The 22,500-nt window shown below is 44.2% G+C and overlaps 4 protein-coding genes across 5 annotated transcripts in view; 3 read left to right on the top strand and 1 right to left on the bottom strand.

Moving 5' to 3' along the window:
- zgc:152891 (uncharacterized protein LOC767741 homolog) overlaps positions 1 to 8,749 on the top strand; it is a 10,520-nt gene extending 1,771 nt beyond the window's left edge. The window contains exons 3-16 of one of the 2 annotated variants that reach the window (XM_034550122.1): positions 1,871 to 2,051; positions 2,127 to 2,385; positions 2,786 to 2,867; positions 2,979 to 3,068; positions 3,160 to 3,275; positions 4,199 to 4,371; positions 4,460 to 4,603; positions 4,706 to 4,909; positions 5,077 to 5,163; positions 5,246 to 5,415; positions 5,681 to 5,796; positions 5,879 to 5,979; positions 7,381 to 7,551; positions 8,197 to 8,749. In XM_034550122.1, the coding sequence (XP_034406013.1) occupies positions 1,884 to 2,051; positions 2,127 to 2,385; positions 2,786 to 2,867; positions 2,979 to 3,068; positions 3,160 to 3,275; positions 4,199 to 4,371; positions 4,460 to 4,603; positions 4,706 to 4,909; positions 5,077 to 5,163; positions 5,246 to 5,415; positions 5,681 to 5,796; positions 5,879 to 5,979; positions 7,381 to 7,551; positions 8,197 to 8,376 (2,061 nt within the window). In that variant the 5' untranslated portion in view covers positions 1,871 to 1,883 and the 3' untranslated portion in view covers positions 8,377 to 8,749. Of the gene's footprint in view, positions 1 to 1,864; positions 2,052 to 2,126; positions 2,386 to 2,785; positions 2,868 to 2,978; positions 3,069 to 3,159; positions 3,276 to 4,198; positions 4,372 to 4,459; positions 4,604 to 4,705; positions 4,910 to 5,076; positions 5,164 to 5,245; positions 5,416 to 5,680; positions 5,797 to 5,878; positions 5,980 to 7,380; positions 7,552 to 8,196 lie in introns of those variants that run through there. The other variant, XM_034550123.1, reaches the window with a different exon arrangement.
- An 868-nt stretch (positions 8,750 to 9,617) lies between these two features.
- Positions 9,618 to 10,626, top strand: LOC117742392 (histone H3-like). Its single transcript, XM_034549681.1, has one exon. It carries the CDS (start codon positions 9,763 to 9,765, stop codon positions 10,183 to 10,185), a length of 423 nt encoding a protein of 140 aa, XP_034405572.1. The 5' UTR covers positions 9,618 to 9,762; the 3' UTR covers positions 10,186 to 10,626.
- A 1,372-nt stretch (positions 10,627 to 11,998) lies between these two features.
- On the top strand, positions 11,999 to 12,606 carry LOC117742393 (histone H2A-like). The gene has a single exon (XM_034549682.1). The coding sequence runs from the start codon at positions 12,052 to 12,054 to the stop codon at positions 12,433 to 12,435; it is 384 nt and encodes a 127-aa protein (XP_034405573.1). The 5' UTR covers positions 11,999 to 12,051; the 3' UTR covers positions 12,436 to 12,606.
- Positions 12,607 to 17,641: 5,035 nt separating this feature from the next.
- LOC117742781 (microtubule-associated protein 11-like) overlaps positions 17,642 to 22,500 on the bottom strand; it is a 10,783-nt gene continuing 5,924 nt past the window's right edge. The window contains exons 7-13 of the mRNA XM_034550412.1: positions 22,447 to 22,500; positions 22,034 to 22,116; positions 21,561 to 21,716; positions 20,987 to 21,146; positions 19,589 to 19,667; positions 19,022 to 19,136; positions 17,642 to 18,207 (exon numbers count right to left, since the gene is read on the bottom strand). The exon at positions 22,447 to 22,500 is cut by the window's right edge and continues 94 nt beyond it. Coding sequence (XP_034406303.1) covers positions 18,051 to 18,207; positions 19,022 to 19,136; positions 19,589 to 19,667; positions 20,987 to 21,146; positions 21,561 to 21,716; positions 22,034 to 22,116; positions 22,447 to 22,500 — 804 coding nt within the window. The 3' untranslated portion in view covers positions 17,642 to 18,050. The remainder of the gene's footprint in view (positions 18,208 to 19,021; positions 19,137 to 19,588; positions 19,668 to 20,986; positions 21,147 to 21,560; positions 21,717 to 22,033; positions 22,117 to 22,446) is intronic.

Genomic DNA, 22,500 nt, shown 5'->3' with positions numbered 1-22,500 from the left:
TAGTTTATATATTAATTCATCTCTTACATATATGTTCGGTCAATTTGCCAAAGAAATATCTTTATTCTTAAATATTTAATGTTTAGTACAGAGTAAGAATTTTAAGTACTTTACCAAAAGAATCAAAAACTCACTGGATGGCGTCCAGGGTCAAAGGTCACAGCAGGCAGACGTCTTCACGTTCCCTTTGAGGTTTTAAACTGTTTTATATGTAATTAAATCAGATGTTATAAGTCTTAATTTACCTTGTAGACGTCTTTGAAATAAATCTGATAAAACAGTCACTTTTATTTCATCGTTACAATGTAATTGAATTAAATTGAAAAGTAACATAATAATCACTACAAAGAACAAAACAAAGAAAACAGTCGTCATTGTGCCAATATTCTGCTCTCGCTGCTGAACTCAACACTAATACAATTAATACAACTAATACAATTATAAATATTCTTTTTTTCTGATGAAATTTGTCCACATTGAACTCAAAGGATTTAGATTTCCAACAATAAATAAATGAATATTCACTTGTTCTCTCAACCATATTCATATTTTACCAACAAATTTATATTCAATATAATATTATATTCAATATAATAATATTTATTTTTAGAAACAAATTTAAATGAAAATGTTATTTTCATTCCTAACTAAAACAGATCTTATATATACAGTATATATATATACTGTATATATATATATATATATATATATTAATATATATATTCTTATATATATTAATATATATATTCTTATATTTTGTTGGGATATTTGACAGATTTTCATTGCTCTCTGACAGTTGAACTCAGAACAGGAAGTTCCCTCATGAGGAGAACAACAGAAGAAGGAAGTGACCTTTGACGCCCACGCTAACGCTGAATGAAGCTCATTTCCAAGTCAAATCTCAGAGAGATAAACAAATGAGCTGTTCAGAGATCAGCAGGAAGATTTAACAAAACCATGACATCATGCTAACAGACTGAAGCTAAAGCTAACAGGTCCCAGGTCATGACATCATGCTAACAAACTGAAGCTAAAGCTAACAGGTCTCAGGTCATGACATCATGCTAACAGACTGAAGCTATTGCTAACAGGTCTCAGGTCTTGACATCATGCTAACAGACTGAAGCTATTGCTAACAGGTCCCAGGTCATGACATCATGCTAGCAGACTGAAGCTATTGCTAACAGGTCTCAGGTCTTGACATCATGCTAACAGACTGAAGCTATTGCTAACAGGTCCCAGGTCATGACATCATGCTAACAGACTGAAGCTATTGCTATCAGGTCCCAAGTCTTGACATCATGCTAACAGACTGAAGCTATTGCTATCAGGTCCCAGGTCTTGACATCATGCTAACAGACTGAAGCTATTGCTATCAGGTCCCAGGTCTTGACATCATGCTAACAGACTGAAGATATTGCTATCAGGTCCCAGGTCTTGACATCATGCTAACAGACTGAAGCTATTGCTAACAGGTCCCAGGTCATGACATCATGCTAACAGACTGAAGCTATTGCTATCAGGTCCCAGGTCTTGACATCATGCTAGCAGACTGAAGCTATTGCTATCAGGTCTCAGGTCTTGACATCATGCTAGCAGACTGAAGCTATTGCTATCAGGTCTCAGGTCTTGACATCATGCTAGCAGACTGAAGCTATTGCTATCAGGTCCCAGGTCTTGACATCATGCTAGCAGACTGAAGCTATTGCTATCAGGTCCCAGGTCTTGACATCATGCTAGCAGACTGAAGCTATTGCTATCAGGTCCCAGGTCTTGACATCATGCTAACAGACTGAAGCTATTGCTATCAGGTCCCAGGTCTTGACATCATGCTAACAGACGTGTCATAAAGTCTCCCCGTCCTCACCAGCTGTCTCACCATCATGTCCCACGCGATGGCTTCCTGTCAGGAGTTTGAGGTCACCGTCCACACCTCACCTGGTCCCACCTGTGGAACCTTCAGCCGCCTGTGGCTCAACCTGATTGGCTCACAGGGGGAGACCCCGCCCATCAGCGTGAGCGAGGGCGACCACCATCTCCTGCCCGGGTCGGTAAGTTTTGTCTCTAACTGGGATTCAACGCAAAGCGTTTACGTCACGAACAACGATCTGGTTCTGTCCCGACAGTCGTGTCCAGTTCGGGTCCGGGCCGACGGTCCTCTGGGTCGTCTGGTTCTGGTCCGGCTTCGTCTGGAGGCTCGGACCGGATTGCCCGACCTGGACTGGCACTGCAGCCGGGTGGAGGTCCGTGAGCTGGCGGGCGGTCAGGAGGCGGGGCCAGGTGTGACGGGGGCGGGGCCTGAGAGGGATCCACAGGTACAGGAGTTCCTGTGCGACCGGTGGCTGCAACCAGCAGAGGGCGACGTGGAGCTGAGGAGTGGAAAGTGTGAGTTACCTTTAAAGTTAGAAAAGAAGACAGTCCCTCTTGAATATAGTGTATACTGTACTATGCATGAGTAATACTACTCTAATGATAGCATATACAACAGTATATATAATAGTAGAACAGACACGGTTTTAATACTTCAAGTACATTTGACTGATTATTGTTGACGTACTTTTACTAAAAAAACATTTTAATGCTGTTTTCATACTGGAAACAGAGTATTTTGACTTTCTAGTAGTACTTTTACTGTACCAGAGGATTTTGAGTATATACAGTGTGGTATTAGTACTTTTATTGGCTAAAGATTATTGTGATATTTATACTTGTAGGTCTATTTAAGGTGTGGTATAAGTACCTTGACCTCTAACAGAGTATCTTTACGTCATCACTTCCTGTCCAGTGTGTTTGCCGCAGGACGAGACAGAAGAGAAGCTGAAGCAGCAGAGACTCAAACAGCTGCAGCTTCAGCAGAAGCTCATCAGGTTAAAAAAAAAAAAAAAACACAAACAAACAGATTTTTTCATCTTAAAAAAAATCTCCGTCAGAATAAAGTTGGGAGGGTTGTGTTGTTGTTGTTGTTGTTGTTGTTGCAGATGGCGTCGGTTCGTCGACGGCGCTCCACAATGTGTCGACGTGAACAGTCTGGCTGAACTCGGGCCGAACCTCAGCTACTCGCACAAGAGGTGAAGTCACGCACTCACAACGCGGACGCACACAAAACATATCAAACCAAATATGAAGGAAGTGAGCCGCGGTTTGTTTCTGTGTCCTCAGTCCGACCCCCAACGTGCACTACCTGAAAGGCTTCGCCGGCCGGACCGAGGCCTGGGCCAGCTTTGCAGAGCTGGAGGCGGTTTTCGCCCACATTGGACACCAGAACCGCACCGCCGGTGAGGAACCACACACGGACTGGTCTCAGGTCAGGTCCAACAGACTGAGGCTAAAGCTTCATGTGTTAGAGCAGCATCCTCTCTCCTGACCACCAGGGGGCGACTCCTCTGGTTGTATAGAAGTCTATGCTTCATGTGTTAAAGCTGCATTCTCTCTCCTGACTACCAGGGGGCGACTCCTCTGGTTGTATAGAAGTCTATGCTTCATGTGTTAAAGCTGCATTCTCTCTCCTGACCACCAGGGGGCGACTCCTCTGGTTGTATAGAAGTCTATGCTTCATGTGTTAAAGCTGCATTCTCTCTCCTGACCACCAGGGGGCAAGTCCTCTGGTTGTATAGAAGTCTATGCTTCATGTGTTAAAGCTGCATTCTCTCTCCTGACCACCAGGGGGCAAGTCCTCTGGTTGTATAGAAGTCTATGCTTCATGTGTTAAAGCTGCATTCTCTCTCCTGACCACCAGGGGCAACCCCTCTGGTTGTATAGAAGTCTATGCTTCATGTATTAAAGCTGCATTCTCTCTCCTGACCACCAGGGGCGACTCCTCTGGTTGTATAGAAGTCTATATAAATGACTCTACTTCTCTTGATTTATTCCCTCAGTAAACATTGTAAACATTAGTTTTTGGTCTCAATCTCTAGTTTCAAGTCTTCTTCAATACAGCGTGATGTTCATTTAGAGTCAAACAGACCATAAAGCAGGGGATGCGTTAGGGGCGGGGCTACATGGTGATTGACAGGTCTCCACCAGAGACGTATACAGGTCTCTACGTCACTCCTCGGTCCACATAAGGTCACTTCCTGTTCACTGGTTGATAAAAAACAAGTTGTGACGGACATACTTTTTTGTTGCCTAAAATAGAGGAAATAGTTGCTTACGACGCGATTAATTAAGCAGCAGATTAACGGGTTGATTTCTGCCTCAGGGTTCGTTAAGGCTCACTGGAAGGAGGACTGGTACTTTGGTTACCAATGTCTGAACGGCTGCAACCCGCTGATGCTGCATCAGACCCGCCTCCTCCCTCCAAACCTGTCCGTCACCGCTGACATGCTCCGCCCCTTCCTGTCTGGAGGCTCCTCGCTCGAGCAGGAGCTAGAGGTGTGTACGTTGCCCTCTGACCTCCAGCTGTTGCCAGCTGTGCCCTTTCATACCGCTGCTCTATCTCGATGCCCTGTGCTTGCGACAGAGGGGGAACGTTTACCTGCTGGACTACGAGGTTTTGGACGGCGTCCCGGCCAACGTCATCAACGGCAAGCAGACGTACCTGTGCGCCCCGCTGTGCCTTCTCCACCTGAACCGCCAGGGACAGCTGGTCCCCATCGCCATCCAGGTGAACCGCAGGTGTTGGGATTCAGGTGACGCCGCTGCAGAACTGTGTGGTTTCTGGTGTGTGTGCCGCTCGTAGTTTAGTTATAACATGTGGCTCCTTCAGCTGCAGCAAAGTCCCGGCCCCCAGAACCCGGTCTTCCTGCCCTCTGACCCCGGCTGCGATTGGTTGCTGGCTAAGATCTGGGTTCGCTGCGCAGACTTCCAGTGCCACCAGTTGGCCTCCCACTACCTGAGGACCCACATGCTGGGAGAGCTGTTCTGCGTGGCCACGCTGAGACAGCTTCCAGAACCGCACCCGCTGCACCAGGTCCACAAACGCACCTTCACAAAGCGGATCACGCCTTAGATTTAGGTTTAATTCACCTGTAAATGTGTAACAACTTAAATTATCTTAATTGATCTCCAACCGCGTCTCCATTAAAATGTTGTTTATTGGCGTGTTTTTAAAGGACATTAATAGTTGTTTGTGTACAGTTGCTGATGCCTCACGTCAGGACGTCCCTACAGATCAACTTCCAGGCCCGAATGACGCTGCTGGCTGCTAACGGGGTGTTTGATAAGGTAGAAGAGTTAAAGAGTGTGTTGGGGGGGGGGGGGGGGTAAGACCGGTGTGGTGCAGTTGTCTGTCATCTCGTTCTTTCAGGCGTCGGGTTCTGGTCTGGAGGCGTTACCTGTCCTCCTCTCCCGGGCCTCAGACAGGATCTGCTATGCATCCCTGTGTGTCCCTGAAGACCTGATGCAGCGCGGCGTGGACAAACTGCCTCAGAGCCACTACGCCCAGGACGCCCTGAGGGTCTGGGGAGCCCTGCACAGGTAGACCAGGAGACCAGGAACCGGAGACTGAGACCATTTCATGTTCACGATGTTCAATCCCCGCCCTAGTCGATGTGTCCTTGAGCAAGACACTTAACCCTGAATTGTTCCCTGTAGCATGATTGTAAGTCGCTTTGGATAAAAGCGTCAGCTAAATGTAATGTAATGTAATATAGACTTCTATACAACCAGAGGAGTCGTCCCCTGATATATATTGTGTGTGTGTGTGTGTGTGTGTGTGTGTGTGTGTGTGTGTGTGTTGCAGGTTTGTGGTCAGCTGGGTGGATCTGTATTACCGTGGAGACGATGAGGTTCTGCAGGACTCTGAGCTTCAGCTCTGGATCAGTGACATCAACGCTCACAGCTTCAACCACAGCTCAGGTGTGTGTCTGTCAGCTGATCCCTGATCTGTCCCCTGATGATGACATCACAGAAGGCAAACCTGTCTCCTGTCGTCCTCCAGGTTTCCCTCCGACCCTCCGAACCAAAGCAGAAGTGTCCACGTTCGTCACCATGGTCATCTTCTCCTGCTCGGCCCTCCACGCCAGCCTCAACTTCTCCCAGGTGTGATCCTTTAAAGATCCTTTAAAGATCCTTCAAAGATCCTTCAAAGATCCTTCAAATAACTTCAAAGATCCTTTAAATAACTTCAAAGATCCTTTAAAGATCCTTCAAAGATCCTTTAAATAACTTCAAAGTTCCTTTAAAGATCCTTCAAAGATCCTTTAAAGAACTTCAAAGATCCTTTAAATAACTTCAAAGATCCTTTAAAGATCCTTTAAATAACTTCAAAGTTCCTTTAAATATCCTTCAAAGATCCTTTAAAGAACTTCAAAGATCCTTTAAATAACTTCAAAGATCCTTTAAAGATCTTTTAAAGATCCTTCAAAGATCCTTTAAAGATCCTTTAAATAACTTCAAAGTTCCTTTAAATAACTTCAAAGATCCTTTAAAGATCCTTTAAATAACTTCAAAGTTCCTTTAAATAACTTCAAAGTTCTTTTAAATAACTTCAAAGATCCTTTAAATAACTTCAAAGATCCTTTAAATAACTTCAAAGTTCCTTTAAATAACTTCAAAGATCCTTTAAAGATCCTTTAAATAACTTCAAAGTTCCTTTAAATATCTTTTAAAGATCCTTCAAAGATCCTTTAAAGATCCTTTAAATAACTTCAAAGTTCCTTTAAATAACTTCAAAGATCCTTTAAATAACTTCAAAGTTCTTTTAAATAACTTCAAAGATCCTTTAAATAACTTCAAAGTTCCTTTAAATAACTTCAAAGATCCTTTAAAGATCCTTTAAATAACTTCAAAGTTCTTTTAAATAACTTCAAAGATCCTTTAAATAACTTCAAAGATCCTTTAAATAACTTCAAAGTTCCTTTAAATATCCTTCAAAGATCCTTTAAAGAACTTCAAAGATCCTTTAAAGAACTTCAAAGATCCTTTAAAGATCCTTCAAATATCCTTCAAAGATCCTTTAAAGAACATCAAAGATCCTTTAAAGAACTTCAAAGATCCTTTAAAGATCCTTTAAAGATCCTTCAAAGATCCTTTAAATAACTTCAAAGATCCTTTAAAGATCCTTAAAAACATACAGGCTGCTTTTAAAAAAACCTTCTGCAGTCTGAACAAGTGAAACAAAGGGACTCTTTTATTTTGAAAACAGTCAGATTGACAGTTTTTTTAGTTAAATGTAAATATAAAGAATTGTCTTGCTTTCATCATTTAGATCAAATTAGAGCTTCATTTTCTCAGAAACCACATTCTTCCGATATTTGAGATTTTTTATTCCGCACGTCGTAAAAAACCTGCCTACTAGATTACCCACAATGCAACTCGACCGCGTGTGAGATTCCAGCGCGTTACGCTAGTCAGCGGCTAACGTGTTCCTGAGTGACGTCAGACGGACGGTCACAGAACGCCCCTTCGTGAACGCTCATGGTTGTACTTTGCGTCCTCCAGCTGGACTTCGCCCTCTGGATGCCCAACGCTCCGGCCTCCATGTGTCGGCCTCCTCCGCGGGTCAAAGGCTCGCTGACGGAGGACGACGTCGTCTCCTTCCTGCCGGACGTGAACTCCACCTGTCGCATCCTGACGGCGCTCGCTCTGCTGTCGCAGCCCGCCGTCGACTTTGTGAGGCTCCGCCCACACGGGGCCGCTCTCATGGATACCTTTCCTCACTTTTAAAACCTCAGAAATATTTAACAATCTTTTCTTGAACCCAAATAAATTGTTCAGGATATAATTTTAAGTATTTCAAACCTACCTTATTTTTTATTTTTATTTTATTAAAATCATTCAAAATCATTACATTTTTTATTAGATTGTATATAACCATATATATATATATATATATCACTAAATCATATTAAATGTTAGTCTAATGTTTTCTTTTTTTTGTTATATATTATATTATTATTATTTCACCTTATAATTATGTTATATATATATATATATATATATATATATATATATGTGTGTATTAACCTCAAATTGCTCCTGTCAGCTACATATAATTTAATATATAAAGCTAATATTTATGTTGTATTCTGATACTGATACACACAAACACGAAGTACTATTATTTTGCTGACCTTAATCTCACTTTAACTGAAATCTTGGCCTTTAATTGCTCAATAAGTATAATTTCTATTTTCCTTAGCTCATTTATTTATTTGCTCCTGCTTGAAACCAGTAAAGTTTTAAGTTATTTAATCTTCTCAGTGTTCACGTTTGAATCAAAGTGAATTAAAAGCTCTGGCGTGTCGCCCCCTGCAGGTTCCGCTGTGTCACTACAAGGAGGTGGTTTTCAGAGACCCCGCCCACCGCCGGCTGGTGGAGGCGGTGCAGGCCGACCTCGCGGCCATTTCTGATGACATCACGCAGCGCAACAGCCAACTGGAGCTGCCGTACCTGTACCTGAGTCCCGGACGCGTGGAGAACAGCGTCGCCATTTAAATCATAAACAGTTATGTTCATTTTGTAGCTTGTTTACTTCTTAATGTTTCACTAATTCTTTCATGTAGTGATTTAAACACTGTTAGTAATCAGTCGTTAAATCTATGTTATTCAACTTTACTTTAATAACTACAGCTTGTGTTGAAGATAAATAGAGAATATGTGATATCGTTATTTCTTCCGGCTCATTCAAACACCACATTCATTCATCTCCATTTAAACGTGACAAAGCGGGACTTTAAACTACATTTAATTGTGTTTTAAACATTTAAACATGTTTAGAATATTTGTTTTGTTGTTTTCTTTGCATTTGCTCAACGGCTCTAAAACGTGACTGCAGGATGTATCAATGCATTTCAATTAAATATTTAAATAATAAAGGTGTCTCAATTAAATGTGTGCAGTGTCACGTGTTTAAGGTAAATTGTCACATGACCAGAGTTGTTTACTCCCAGTCCGGGAGGCGGGGCTACATTTTATATTTATTTTAGGTATTTCTTATATTTCCTAAACAAACATACAAACTTGAATAAAAACACATGTGCATATATACAAGGATCATATGAACATCAATAACCCTTGAACCGCTTTCACTTTCACATGTACTTTAGATACACTGGGTACACTTTAATTTATATATTTTCATTTCCGTTATTATTTAAATTCTCAAATGTAATATGTCCTGCCCTGCTATTTTATTTTATTGTATATATGTAAACATGGTTGGTGCTGCTTCAAGGAATTTTCCCCTCGGGAGGAATAAAGAAATATCTTATCTTGTATACATATATATTTAATATATATATATATATATATAATGTCAACAGGTCCTATACTATATATTTATAAACACAATATATATATATATATATATATATATATATATATATATATATATAATTATATGTGTATGACTGGGAAACCAGTGCAAGAAGGATATATATATATATATATATATATATATATATATATATATATATATATATAAAAGCAGGGTTGTCATATTTAGTTTGACTGTAAAATACTTTACAGTGACTAATGAGTGACGTGATAAGCAAAGCCATCGGAAGACCAACGGCTGTCGCGTGTGAGATCCAGCCAATCCAAAAACGAGGATTATAACCAATCAGATGTAGAGATACAATGGCGACTGGCTCCGCCCACTTACTGTCAAAAAGAAAAACTACTCGCGCGCGAGCGCAGGTTCAAGTTTCGCGAGCGGCTTCTGCTCGCGCGAGCGACGTAAAAGCGCCAATAAAGTCAGTTAACTACAGCGCGCGCGCCTCCCCGCGTGGACCAATCAGCGCCGCCCTGACTCCGGCAGCTCCTTTATAAAGCCGCGGTTCCGCTCGTTCTTTCTTCATCTATGAACACCGATGAGACACAATGGCCAGAACCAAGCAGACCGCCCGTAAGTCCACCGGAGCAAAAACTCCCAGGAAGCATCTGGCGGCCAGAGCTGCCCGTAAGAGCGTCCCGGTGAGCGCCCCGGTGACCGGCGGCGTGAAGAAGCCCCACCGTTACAGGCCCGGTACCGTGGCTCTGAGGGAGATCCGCCGCTACCAGAAGTCCACCGAGCTGCTGATCCGCAAGCTGCCCTTCCAGCGCCTGGTGAGGGAGATCGCTCAGGACTTCAAGACCGACCTGCGCTTCCAGAGCTCCGCCGTCATGGCGCTGCAGGAGTCCAGCGAGGCTTACCTGGTCGGCCTGTTCGAGGACACCAACCTGTGCGCCATCCACGCCAAGAGGGTCACCATCATGCCCAAAGACATCCAGCTGGCCCGCCGTATCCGCGGAGAGAGGGCTTAGACTGACCTGAGACCAGCCGAGAGGCACCATTCAGAATGCAAGCACATCAGAAGTGGGATGTTGTGTATATATTATTTACATATTTGTTTGACCAAGTATACGTTATTTTCCTATGCAAGTTAAGCCTTTTGGTTTATATTAAATGTCCCTAAATATGTTTGTAATGTATTTACCAGTCATGTACTGGTAATAAACAAAATGTATTCTACAAGATGGCACCTCCAGACACCTGAAGTGTGTGGATGACACCACCCTCATTGGTCTCATCCCTCATGGGGATGAGTCCAATGAGGGTGGGAGACCATCTGGTGACTTGGTCTGAACAACTTGGAGCTCAACACTCTGAAAACAGTGGAGATGGTTGTGGACTTCAGGAAGAACGGAAGTCCATCACCGAGTCCATCCTCTGCTCCTCCATCACCGAGTCCATCCTCTGCTCCTCCATCACCGAGTCCATCCTCTGCTCCTCCATCACCGAGTCCATCCTCTGCTCCTCCATCACCGAGTCCATCCTCTGCTCCTCCATCACCGAGTCCATCCTCTGCTCCTCCATCACCGAGTCCATCCTCTGCTCCTCCATCACCGAGTCCATCCTCTGCTCCTCCATCACCGAGTCCATCCTCTGCTCCTCCATCACCGAGTCCATCCTCTGCTCCTCCATCACCGAGTCCATCCTCTGCTCCTCCATCACCGAGTCCATCCTCTGCTCCTCCATCACCGAGTCCATCCTCTGCTCCTCCATCCTCGAGTCCATCCTCTGCTCCTCCATCACCGAGTCCATCCTCTGCTCCTCCATCACCGAGTCCATCCTCTGCTCCTCCATCACCGAGTCCATCCTCTGCTCCTCCATCACCGAGTCCATCTGCTCCTCCATCACCGAGTGCATCCTCTGCTCCTCCATCACCGAGTCCATCTGCTCCTCCATCACCGAGTCCATCCTCTGCTCCTCCATCACCGAGTCCATCTGCTCCTCCATCACCGAGTCCATCCTCTGCTCCTCCATCACCGAGTGCATCCTCTGCTCCTCCATCACCGAGTGCATCCTCTGCTCCTCCATCACCGAGTCCATCCTCTGCTCCTCCATCACCGAGTCCATCCTCTGCTCCTCCATCCTCTGCTCCTCCATCCTCGAGTCCATCCCCTGCCTGTGCACTTTATCTTATATTTATTTTTCTATATTATATATTTTATAAATATATATTAAATTCCAACTTACTCTTCATGTATATTTTTTAAATAAATATATTATATCTACATTATATATATATATAATATATGTACTATATATACATTTTATGCATATTATATATCATGTTGAATTTTATTTACAGTGGGTGCAGTATATTTCAGTAAATTCCAATTTACTCTTCATTTATATATTTAAAATAAATATATAATATCTGCATTTTATATATATATGTACTATATGTTATGTATATTATTTATTTATATATATATTAAAATATGTTGTATTTTGTTTACAGTGGGTGCAGTATATTTCAGTAAATTCCAATTTATTCTGTCATATTTTATTTTGAAATGTCGTGTTTGTGTTATTATTATTATTATTACCGTGTACGCGTGTTTCTTTCGTGTTATTGTTTATATCTACAAATGTACAGAACAAGAAAGTAAAAACATACATGTTAACTTCCGGTTTAATCCCGTTTGAAAGAGCAGTAGCACGCGGAAGCTTGGTGGTAGACACCGGAACTTAACACGAGCTCATTTCTGATTGGACGATCGCATCCTCGCTCGCTCTGACCAATCACGGAGCAGCTGCGTTCCTACATAAGCTCGTTGTCGCCGCCATGTTGGCATTCTCGTCTCCTTCTGCTTCCTTCGCTCCACGAACAAAGAGTCAACATGTCCGGAAGAGGTAAAACCGGTGGAAAGGCCAGAGCGAAGGCCAAGACCAGGTCCTCCAGGGCCGGGCTCCAGTTCCCCGTCGGCCGTGTCCACAGACACTTGAGGAAGGGTAACTACGCCCAGCGTGTCGGCGCCGGAGCTCCGGTGTACCTGGCGGCGGTGCTGGAGTACCTGACCGCTGAGATCCTGGAGCTGGCCGGCAACGCGGCCCGCGACAACAAGAAGACCCGGATCATCCCCCGGCACCTGCAGCTGGCCGTCCGCAACGACGAGGAGCTCAACAAGCTGCTGGGCGGAGTGACCATCGCTCAGGGCGGCGTGCTGCCCAACATCCAGGCGGTGCTGCTGCCCAAGAAGACCGAGAAGGCCGCTAAGAAGTAGAGGCCCGGACCACCACAACAACAACAACAACAACGGCTCTTTTAAGAGCCACGCACACAACTAAAGACAGATTCTTTATTACGTCTTGATTATTGTCTAGATTACAATGTGATGCTGCTGACACAAATGTAATATTTAATGATTCATTAGTAAAATATGTTCAGAACTAAAGCTCTTAAGCTGCAGGTTTCTTTATTTAAGTGCTAAATGTCCATTTATTGTAAGTGTGTTATATTTTTTAGGTGTAGGTGCTGTTTTTATATTCCATTCAGAATCGTATTTATATTGCTGTATATAAATGTAAAGGGTAATGTTAAAGACATTTTGGCACCACCGAAATTCAAGTAAAAACTATATTACAAACTACCCATGAAGAGGTACTTTGGATTAATAGGATCATACATTTCTATAAATATGCATATAAATTGCTGTCGGAAAATAATTTTTAATTATCGTTGTTTACACATGAAGCCTAGACTTCTATACAACCAGAGGAGTCGCCCCCTGGTGGTCAGTAGAGAGAATGCAGCTTTAACAAATGAAGCATAGACTTCTATACAACCAGAGGACTTGCCCCCTGGTGGTCAGGGGAGAGAATGCAGCTTTAACACATGAAGCATAGACTTCTATACAACCAGAGGGGTTGCCCCCTGGTGGTCAGGAGAGAGAATGTAGCTTTAAGACATGAAGCATAGACTTCTATACAACCAGAGGACTTGCCCCCTGGTGGTCAGGAGAGAGAATGCAGCTTTAACACATGAAGCATAGACTTCTATACAACCAGAGGGGTTGCCCCCTGGTGGTCAGGAGAGAGAATGTAGCTTTAACACATGAAGCATAGACTTCTATACAACCAGAGGACTTGCCCCCTGGTGGTCAGGAGAGAGAATGCAGCTTTAACACGTGAAGCATAGACTTCTATACAACCAGAGGACTTGCCCCCTGGTGGTCAGGAGAGAGAATGCAGCTTTAACACATGAAGCATAGACTTCTATACAACCAGAGGGGTTGCCCCCTGGTGGTCAGGAGAGAGAATGCAGCTTTAACACATGAAGCATAGACTTCTATACAACCAGAGGACTTGCCCCCTGGTGGTCAGGAGAGAGAATGCAGCTTTAACACGTGAAGCATAGACTTCTATACAACCAGAGGACTTGCCCCCTGGTGGTCAGGAGAGAGAATGCAGCTTTAACACATGAAGCATAGACTTCTATACAACCAGAGGGGTTGCCCCCTGGTGGTCAGGAGAGAGAATGCAGCTTTAACACATGAAGCATAGACTTCTATACAACCAGAGGACTTGCCCCCTGGTGGTCAGGAGAGAGAATGCAGCTTTAACACATGAAGCATAGACTTCTATACAACCAGAGGGGTTGCCCCCTGGTGGTCAGGAGAGAGAATGCAGCTTTAACACATGAAGCATAGACTTCTATACAACCAGAGGACTTGCCCCCTGGTGGTCAGGAGAGAGAATGCAGCTTTAACACATGAAGCATAGACTTCTATACAACCAGAGGGGTTGCCCCCTGGTGGTCAGGAGAGAGAATGCAGCTTTAACACATGAAGCATAGACTTCTATACAACCAGAGGACTTGCCCCCTGGTGGTCAGGAGAGAGAATGTATTTTGGCTTCACAGTTCATTACATAATTATTCTAGAAGTTAGATTAATGTAGTTTCTCCATTTACTCGAGGATTAAATTAAATGTACACATGTTTACATTTACAGAGGGGTGTCTGATATAGTCCTCCATGGGGGGAGGGGGGGGGTGACCTTGGGGTCATCCTGAACTAAAATAATTAACTTCTCTCCCTTATTAATTAATCGTAGACTGATATCTGCCAGCTGTGATTGGTCGTTCCTCGTCACATGACGTGGAGCGCTGCAGTTTTTTTTTTAACTTTAAAAATGCGACGTGACGTCGAAATGAGTTGATTAAATTCATCAAAAGGCGTAAATAAAACAGCACATACTGTGTTTACTGTGTATTTATATACATACATATACAGCATATTACATATCACGTCACCTTTATGTGCGACTTTTAGACTGAAATGTCACAATGACGACCTTACAGTGAATGTTGCATTGACGTTCAAATGTTACAATAAAGTTACAATATGAATGTTTCACTACATGTCGCACTAAAGAAACAATGAGGCCTTAAAGAAACAATGAGACCTTAGAGAAACAATGTGACCTTAAAGAAACAATGTGACCTTAAAGAAACAATGAGACCATAAAGAAACAAACAATGAGACCTTAAAGAAACAATGTGACCTTAAAGAAACAATGAGACCTTAGAGAAACAATGTGACCTTAAAGAAACAATGATACCTTAAAGAAACAATGTGACCTTAAAAGAAACAATGTGACCTTAAAGAAACAATGAAACCTTAAAGAAACAATCTGACCTTAAAGAAACAATGAGACCATAAAGAAACAAACAATGAGACCTTAAAGAAACAATGTGACCTTAAAGAAACAATGAGACCATAAAGAAACAAACAATGAGACCTTAAAGAAACAATGTGACCTTAAAGAAACAATGAGACCTTAGAGAAACAATGTGACCTTAAAGAAACAATGATACCTTAAAGAAACAATGTGACCTTAAAAGAAACAATGAGACCTTAAAGAAACAATGTGACCTTAGAGAAACAATGAGGCCTTAAAGAAACAATGAGACGTTAAAAGAAACAATGTGACCTTAAAGAAACAATGAGACCTTAGAGAAACAATGTGACCTTAAAGAAACAATGATACCTTAAAGAAACAATGTGACCTTAAAAGAAACAATGATACCTTAAAGAAACAATGTGACCTTAAAAGAAACAATGTGACCTTAGAGAAACAATGAGACCTTAAAGAAACAATGAAACCTTAAAGAAACAATGTGACCTTAAAAGAAACAATGAGACCTTAAAGAAACAATGAAACCTTAAAGAAACAATGTGACCTTAAAAGAAACAATGATACCTTAGAGAAACAATGTGACCTTAAAAGAAACAATGTGACCTTAAATAAACAATGAGACCTTAAATAAACAATGTGACCTTAAAGAAACAATGAGACCTTAAATAAACAATGTGACCTTAAAGAAACAATGAGACCTTAAATAAACAATGAGACCTTAAATAAACAATGTGACCTTAAAGAAACAATGAGACCTTAAATAAACAATGAGACCTTAAAGAAACAATGTTTAAATACGTTAACGGTTGTTGTTATGAGGCTACGGAAGCTCACAGAGGTCAAAACACACTGTTTATGACTTAAGAACAGCTGAATAAACACAAGTCTGTAATACTCCTTTTGTCCACAAGAGGCTCTGAACCAACAGGTCTGTCCTCTCTACTGGAGCAGTGAACAACGTTCCCATTGCGTAGTAACTATTATGGGATGGGAACGACCCCCTCGAGGTTACCAGGATGTTGGTTTCAAAACGCACTAAAATATAAATGAGCGATCACCAGTGACCGTGGTGTAATAATTAATACTCTTTAAAGTGTCCATTATCAGGGAGTTATTGATCGTTCATTATCTCCTGATAACGGACTCTGTAGTCATCCTGCACATTGAGAACATCTCGTAAATTAAATTATAATCATTCCAAACTTTTTTTTGTTTGGAAGTATCGACGAAGAAAACAAGAGACGAAGGAGACGAATGAGGCCAAGGAGACAAGGAGACAAGGAGACCAAGGAATCATCAGGTGGAACTTCATCAACGTTCTGCAACAACCTCTAAAGACACATTCAGGAAACAGATATAATAATATCATAGCTTAGCATGTTAGCACGCTAAGCTACATGTTTAAAGATATATTATACAATATATAATATTATTATATGTAATATAATATAATGTAACATTATTATATTATATATATATAATAATAATATTAATATCTAATATAATATTATATATTAATATTATTATATGATGACCAGGACTTTACACTCCCTCCTTGCCTCCTTGCCTCCTCCCCCCTAGCTGGCGGGGTCCACCACCAGGACTTTACACTCCCTCCTTGCCTCCTTGCCTCCTCCCCCCTAGCTGGCGGGGTCCACCACCAGGACTTTACACTCCCTCCTTGCCTCCTCCCCCCTAGCTGGCGGGGTCCACCACCAGGACTTTACACTCCCTCCTCGCCTCCTAGCCTCCTCCCCCCTAGCTGGCGGGGTCCACCACCAGGACTTTACACTCCCTCCTAGCCTCCTTGCCTCCTCCCCCCTAGCTGGCGGGGTCCACCACCAGGACTTTACACTCCCTCCTTGCCTCCTTGCCTCCTCGCCCCCTAGCTGGCGGGGTCCACCACCAGGACTTTACACTCCCTCCTCGCCTCCTTGCCTCCTCCCCCCTAGCTGGCGGGGTCCACCACCAGGACTTTACACTCCCTCCTTGCCTCCTCCCCCCTAGCTGGCGGGGTCCACCACCAGGACTTTACACTCCCTCCTCGCCTCCTTGCCTCCTTGCCTCCTCCCCCCTAGCTGGCGGGGTCCACCACCAGGACTTTACACTCCCTCCTTGCCTCCTTGCCTCCTCCCCCCTAGCTGGCGGGGTCCACCACCAGGACTTTACACTCCCTCCTTGCCTCCTTGCCTCCTCCCCCCTAGCTGGCGGGGTCCACCACCAGGACTTTACACTCCCTCCTCGCCTCCTAGCCTCCTCCCCCCTAGCTGGCGGGGTCCACCACCAGGACTTTACACTCCCTCCTTGCCTCCTAGCCTCCTCCCCCCTAGCTGGCGGGGTCCACCACCAGGACTTTACACTCCCTCCTCGCCTCCTTGCCTCCTCCCCCCTAGCTGGCGGGGTCCACCACCAGGACTTTACACTCCCTCCTCGCCTCCTTGCCTCCTCCCCCCTAGCTGGCGGGGTCCACCACCAGGACTTTACACTCCCTCCTTGCCTCCTTGCCTCCTCCCCCCTAGCTGGCGGGGTCCACCACCAGGACTTTACACTCCCTCCTCGCCTCCTAGCCTCCTCCCCCCTAGCTGGCGGGGTCCACCACCAGGACTTTACACTCCCTCCTCGCCTCCTAGCCTCCTCCCCCCTAGCTGGCGGGGTCCACCACCAGGACTTTACACTCCCTCCTCGCCTCCTAGCCTCCTCCCCCCTAGCTGGCGGGGTCCACCACCAGGACTTTACACTCCCTCCTCGCCTCCTCCCCCCTAGCTGGCGGGGTCCACCACCAGGACTTTACACTCCCTCCTCGCCTCCTAGCCTCCTCCCCCCTAGCTGGCGGGGTCCACCACCAGGACTTTACACTCCCTCCTCGCCTCCTAGCCTCCTCCCCCCTAGCTGGCGGGGTCCACCACCAGGACTTTACACTCCCTCCTCGCCTCCTAGCCTCCTCCCCCCTAGCTGGCGGGGTCCACCACCAGGACTTTACACTCCCTCCTCGCCTCCTAGCCTCCTCCCCCCTAGCTGGCGGGGTCCACCACCAGGACTTTACACTCCCTCCTTGCCTCCTTGCCTCCTCCCCCCTAGCTGGCGGGGTCCACCACCAGGACTTTACACTCCCTCCTTGCCTCCTTGCCTCCTCCCCCCTAGCTGGCGGGGTCCACCACCAGGACTTTACACTCCCTCCTCGCCTCCTAGCCTCCTCCCCCCTAGCTGGCGGGGTCCACCACCAGGACTTTACACTCCCTCTTGGCGATCTTGTCCAGCGACAGCAGCGTCTTGTCCTGCGGCGGCAGGTAGAGCGGCCGGCCCACCGGAGAGCCCACGGGGGGGGTGATGGCCCTCCGCTCCATGGCACTGCCCGTCCTCACACACACACACACACACACACACACACACACACACACACACAATTAACACATTTTATTCTTCGTGTCTCATTTAAAATCTCCTCCAATAATAATCTGTTCACTTTAATCCGATTGTGTTAAAAACATTAAATTCTGAGCTCTATGACGTCACGATGGAAGTCATGTGACAACAAATCAGAGACTGACTGGACTTCAGGAAGTGTAAACATGTAAATAATATCATATTTATAACACGTACAGTCTCTATTTTCCCAACATTGTAACACTTGGAAATGTTGGATATTTAGATTATATTGTTTTCCAATTTTAGTAAAAATAAATAAACAAATATCCAACGTGTTATTTCTTTCTTTATGATTTATGTCCTAATAACTGGGTTATTCTGCACTAAACATGTTTTCTAGTTCTCTACTTATATTTGATGGTTCTGCAGAACTTTAGATTATATTATTATACATTATATTTATATTTCAGAGATACAGAGAAATGTGACGGGGGCAAGAAAAACGCCCCAAAACCGGTTTGAGGTTCATTGGTGTTCCATTTTATGTCAAATACATATTGTACTTTGTGACTTCACCAAATTACTTAACTGATAATAAAATATTACTAGTTGTTATAAATAAAACTTAAATAAATATTGTACATATAATAATAATAATAATAATTAGCCATTATTTTAAAAAGAACAATAACCAATTTTGTCATAATTTGTTCGAAATATATAAAATAATTAATTAATTGTGTTTGTCTTTCTGGTAAAAAAACAAATGAATGAATACATAAATGTAAGGATGCTGGTTGGGTACCTCATGATGTGGGAGCGGGACGGCTGCTGGTGGGAGAAGGACTGGGACCGGCCCAGACTGGCCTGGTGTCGGTCCAGCAGGTCTCGAAACGCCGGGCTGGACGGGCTGTTTTTACCTGAGTGGGGATCAAAGAGATGATTGAATATGACATTCAGAGGGTTCTAGTTACTGAAATCAGATGGGAACGCTCAAGAAAAACACCCAATAAAACGGTCCGTTTGACATCCGGTTTTATTTTGAAAATCTCGTTTGACTTCCTGTCTTTGTTATCTGCATTCAGTGTCTCGGTCAAAATAATCACATTTTGCTGTAAGTCGATCACAATAAAAAAGATGCCGAAATATCAACATAATGATGTTAAATAGTAAAAAGTCTGAATTAACGTTTTGTTTGTTCTCTCCACAACTTTTAAAATGATTGATTTCTGAATGCAGTCGATCGGCGCTCATCTGCGTATCAATGAGGTCATAATGTTATTGTTTATACCAGAGACCATGGTTTTATATGTGCGTACACGTATCTTGTTGGTGTTATTATTTCATCTCCATGGTTAGTGGTTTTCCTTACGTGACAGCGGCCGGGCGTCGGGCGGCGGGTTGGACACCGAGGCCGTGAACTGGAGCTTCAACTTCATGTGCTGACTCAGCTGCAGACAGAAGACATGTGCATGAAACCGACTTCCATGGTCGTCGCCATCTTGGTTTTTTGTGTGGAAGTGACCATATTTGGACAGAGGAGGAGCGACGTAAGAAGTGGACGTAGTCGTCGTGATGTCACGCATTGGTTTGTGGACTGATGTTATGAAGCCTCGAGTTCGGCAATTTGGCCGTCGCCATCTTGGTTTTTTGCAACCAGTAAATGTAGCCACACGGCAACTGCTGGTTCTCAAAAGTGAAGCGAGGCTGCATTCTCTCTCCTGACCACCAGGGGGCGACTCCTCTGGTTGTATAGAAGTCTATGCTTGATGTGTTAAAGCTGCATTCTCTCTAGTGACCACCAGGGGGCGACTCCTCTGGTTGTGTAGAAGTCTATGCTTCATGTGTTAAAGCTGCATTCTCTCTACTGACCACCAGGGGGTGACTCCTCTGGTTGTATAGAAGTCCATGCTTCATGTGTTAAAGCTGCATTCTCTCTAGTGACCACCAGGAGGCGACTCCTCTGGTTGTATAGAAGTCTATGCTTCATGTGTTAAAGCTGCATTCTCTCTAGTGACCACCAGGGGGCGACTCCTCTGGTTGTATAGAAGTCTATGCTTGATGTGTTAAAGCTGCATTCTCTCTAGTGACCACCAGGGGGCGACTCCTCTGGTTGTATAGAAGTCTATGCTTCATGTGTTAAAGCTGCATTCTCTCTACTGACCACCAGGGGGCGACTCCTCTGGTTGTAGAGAAGTCTATGCTTGATGTGTTAAAGCTGCATTCTCTCTAGTGACCACCAGGAGGCGACTCCTCTGGTTGTATAGAAGTCTATGCTTCATGTGTTAAAGCTGCATTCTCTCTACTGACCACCAGGGGGTGACTCCTCTGGTTGTATAGAAGTCCATGCTTCATGTGTTAAAGCTGCATTCTCTCTCCTGACCACCAGGGGGCGACTCCTCTGGTTGTATAGAAGTCTATATAAATGACTCTACTTCTCTTGATGTATTCCCTCAGTAAACATTGTAAACATTAGTTTTTGGTCTCAATCTCTAGTTTCAAGTCTTCTTCAATACAGAATGATGTTCATTTAGTAAATTATGGTCATTTAGAGTCAAACAGACCATAAAGCAGGGGATGCTTTAGGGGCGGGGCTACAAGGTGATTGACAGGTCTCTACCAGAGACATATATGCCATCTCTACGTCACTCTTGGAAAAAACTAAAAACAAGATGGCGACGGACAGAACGACGAACTCGAGGCTTCAAAACGTCCTCAAACCAACGGCGACGCCCACTTCCTCCTCCCCTCCAGAGGCGTGGCCACCTACCTCGTACAGACCCGGCTTGAGGATCTGGAACGCCACCCTGAAGGACACCGTGCTGCCTTTGCGACAGTGGCCGAGGTTACTGAGAGGAGAGTGACAGACCACGGCGGCCAGCGAGTCGTCAGTCTGACCTCGACCTGAAGGCACACGATCAATAATCAATCTGTGAGGTCCAAACACGACCAGAGAAGTATGGACGCCTTGACAAGCGTGAAGACCACAAAGAATATATCAAATTAATATTTTACATGTCACCAAATACTGTGACTAATATATAGTTTATATTAATAAATGTGTATAAATGAGTCTCTGAATGCTGTGTGAACTAACCCCTCTGCATAAAGCTTCATAATATATAGTTTATATTAATAAATGTGTATAAATGAGTCTCTGAATGCTGTGTGAACTAACCCCTCTGCATAAAGCTTCATAATATATAGTTTTATTAATAAATGTCTTCCCTTAAAATGACATGATTCATGTATTTCTAATACAGTTCAAAAAGGTCCATCTTGAGACCCAGAGGTCTGGGTCTGGGTCTCCAGCGGACCGCCCCCCCACAGGAACCTCAGCACACTGACCCTCTGGAGTCCAGACGAGCCGCACAGCCAGGAAGTCCTGCAGGTTGTTGAGCAGAACGTACTTGACCTTGAAGTGCTCCTTGACCTTGACGGTGCTCGGACAGCTGGCCGTCATGACGAAGCGAGGCTCGTCCAGACGGATGCTGGGCAACCTGAGAGAGGAGAGACCACGGGTACCACTGGACCTCCAGACCCCCAGACTGAGGGAACGCGGTCTGTTAGCAGCCAGCGAGCAGGAAGTGACGTATCTGGTGTCGACCTGTCAATCACCGTGTAGCCCCGCCCTAAAGCGTCCCCTGCTTTATGGTCTGTTTGACTCTAAATGACCATAATTTACTAAATGAACATCATTCTGTATTGAAGAAGACTTGAAACTAGAGATTGAGACCAAACACTAATGTTTACAATGTTTACTGATGGAATAACGAGTCATGGAGTAAATGAACCCCTAAAACCAGCTGGGCCTCACCTGTAGTGGGTGTAGATGCAGTTGGTGAAAGGCATCTTGGGAGTTGACCACTGCAGCACGGCGACCAGCGGAACCTCGAGCCCCTGAAACACGGTGACCAAACTGATGAAATGATGACGTCTGAAAACACTTCCTGTCAACAAGCCGCCCGTCAACGTTCATTTGTCATCGTCAGTCGATGAACTTCCACCAATAAACTTCAAGCCTCAACGTTTGAAACTGGCTCATTTTGCCAGTCCAGCATTAGTGTAATGAGCATGTGCGAGAATATTTATTTAACAACAGTAAACACCAAATATGTCAAAAGTTATAATGAAAACAAAATGCGAATGTGAAATGATAAATAACATCAATGGTTAGAAATAAATATAAAAGATCACATTCTAGAAACGAGCCCATAAAACCTTCCGGACCTCGTTGGAGTCGTCTCGCGGTACGTCGTTGAGGTGCAGCTGGAACAGGAAGTC

The sequence above is a fragment of the Cyclopterus lumpus genome, chromosome 14, assembly GCF_009769545.1.
Source record: "Cyclopterus lumpus isolate fCycLum1 chromosome 14, fCycLum1.pri, whole genome shotgun sequence".
NCBI classification, from domain to species: domain Eukaryota; kingdom Metazoa; phylum Chordata; class Actinopteri; order Perciformes; family Cyclopteridae; genus Cyclopterus; species Cyclopterus lumpus.
This window is presented reverse-complemented; position numbering and strand designations above follow the sequence as displayed.

Bases quoted from the DNA above. Each gene is read 5' to 3' on its own strand.
- LOC117742392 (XM_034549681.1), top strand. From the start codon at position 9,763: ATGGCCAGAACCAAGCAGACCGCCCGTAAGTCCACCGGAGCAAAAACT.
- LOC117742393 (XM_034549682.1), top strand. From the start codon at position 12,052: ATGTCCGGAAGAGGTAAAACCGGTGGAAAGGCCAGAGCGAAGGCCAAG.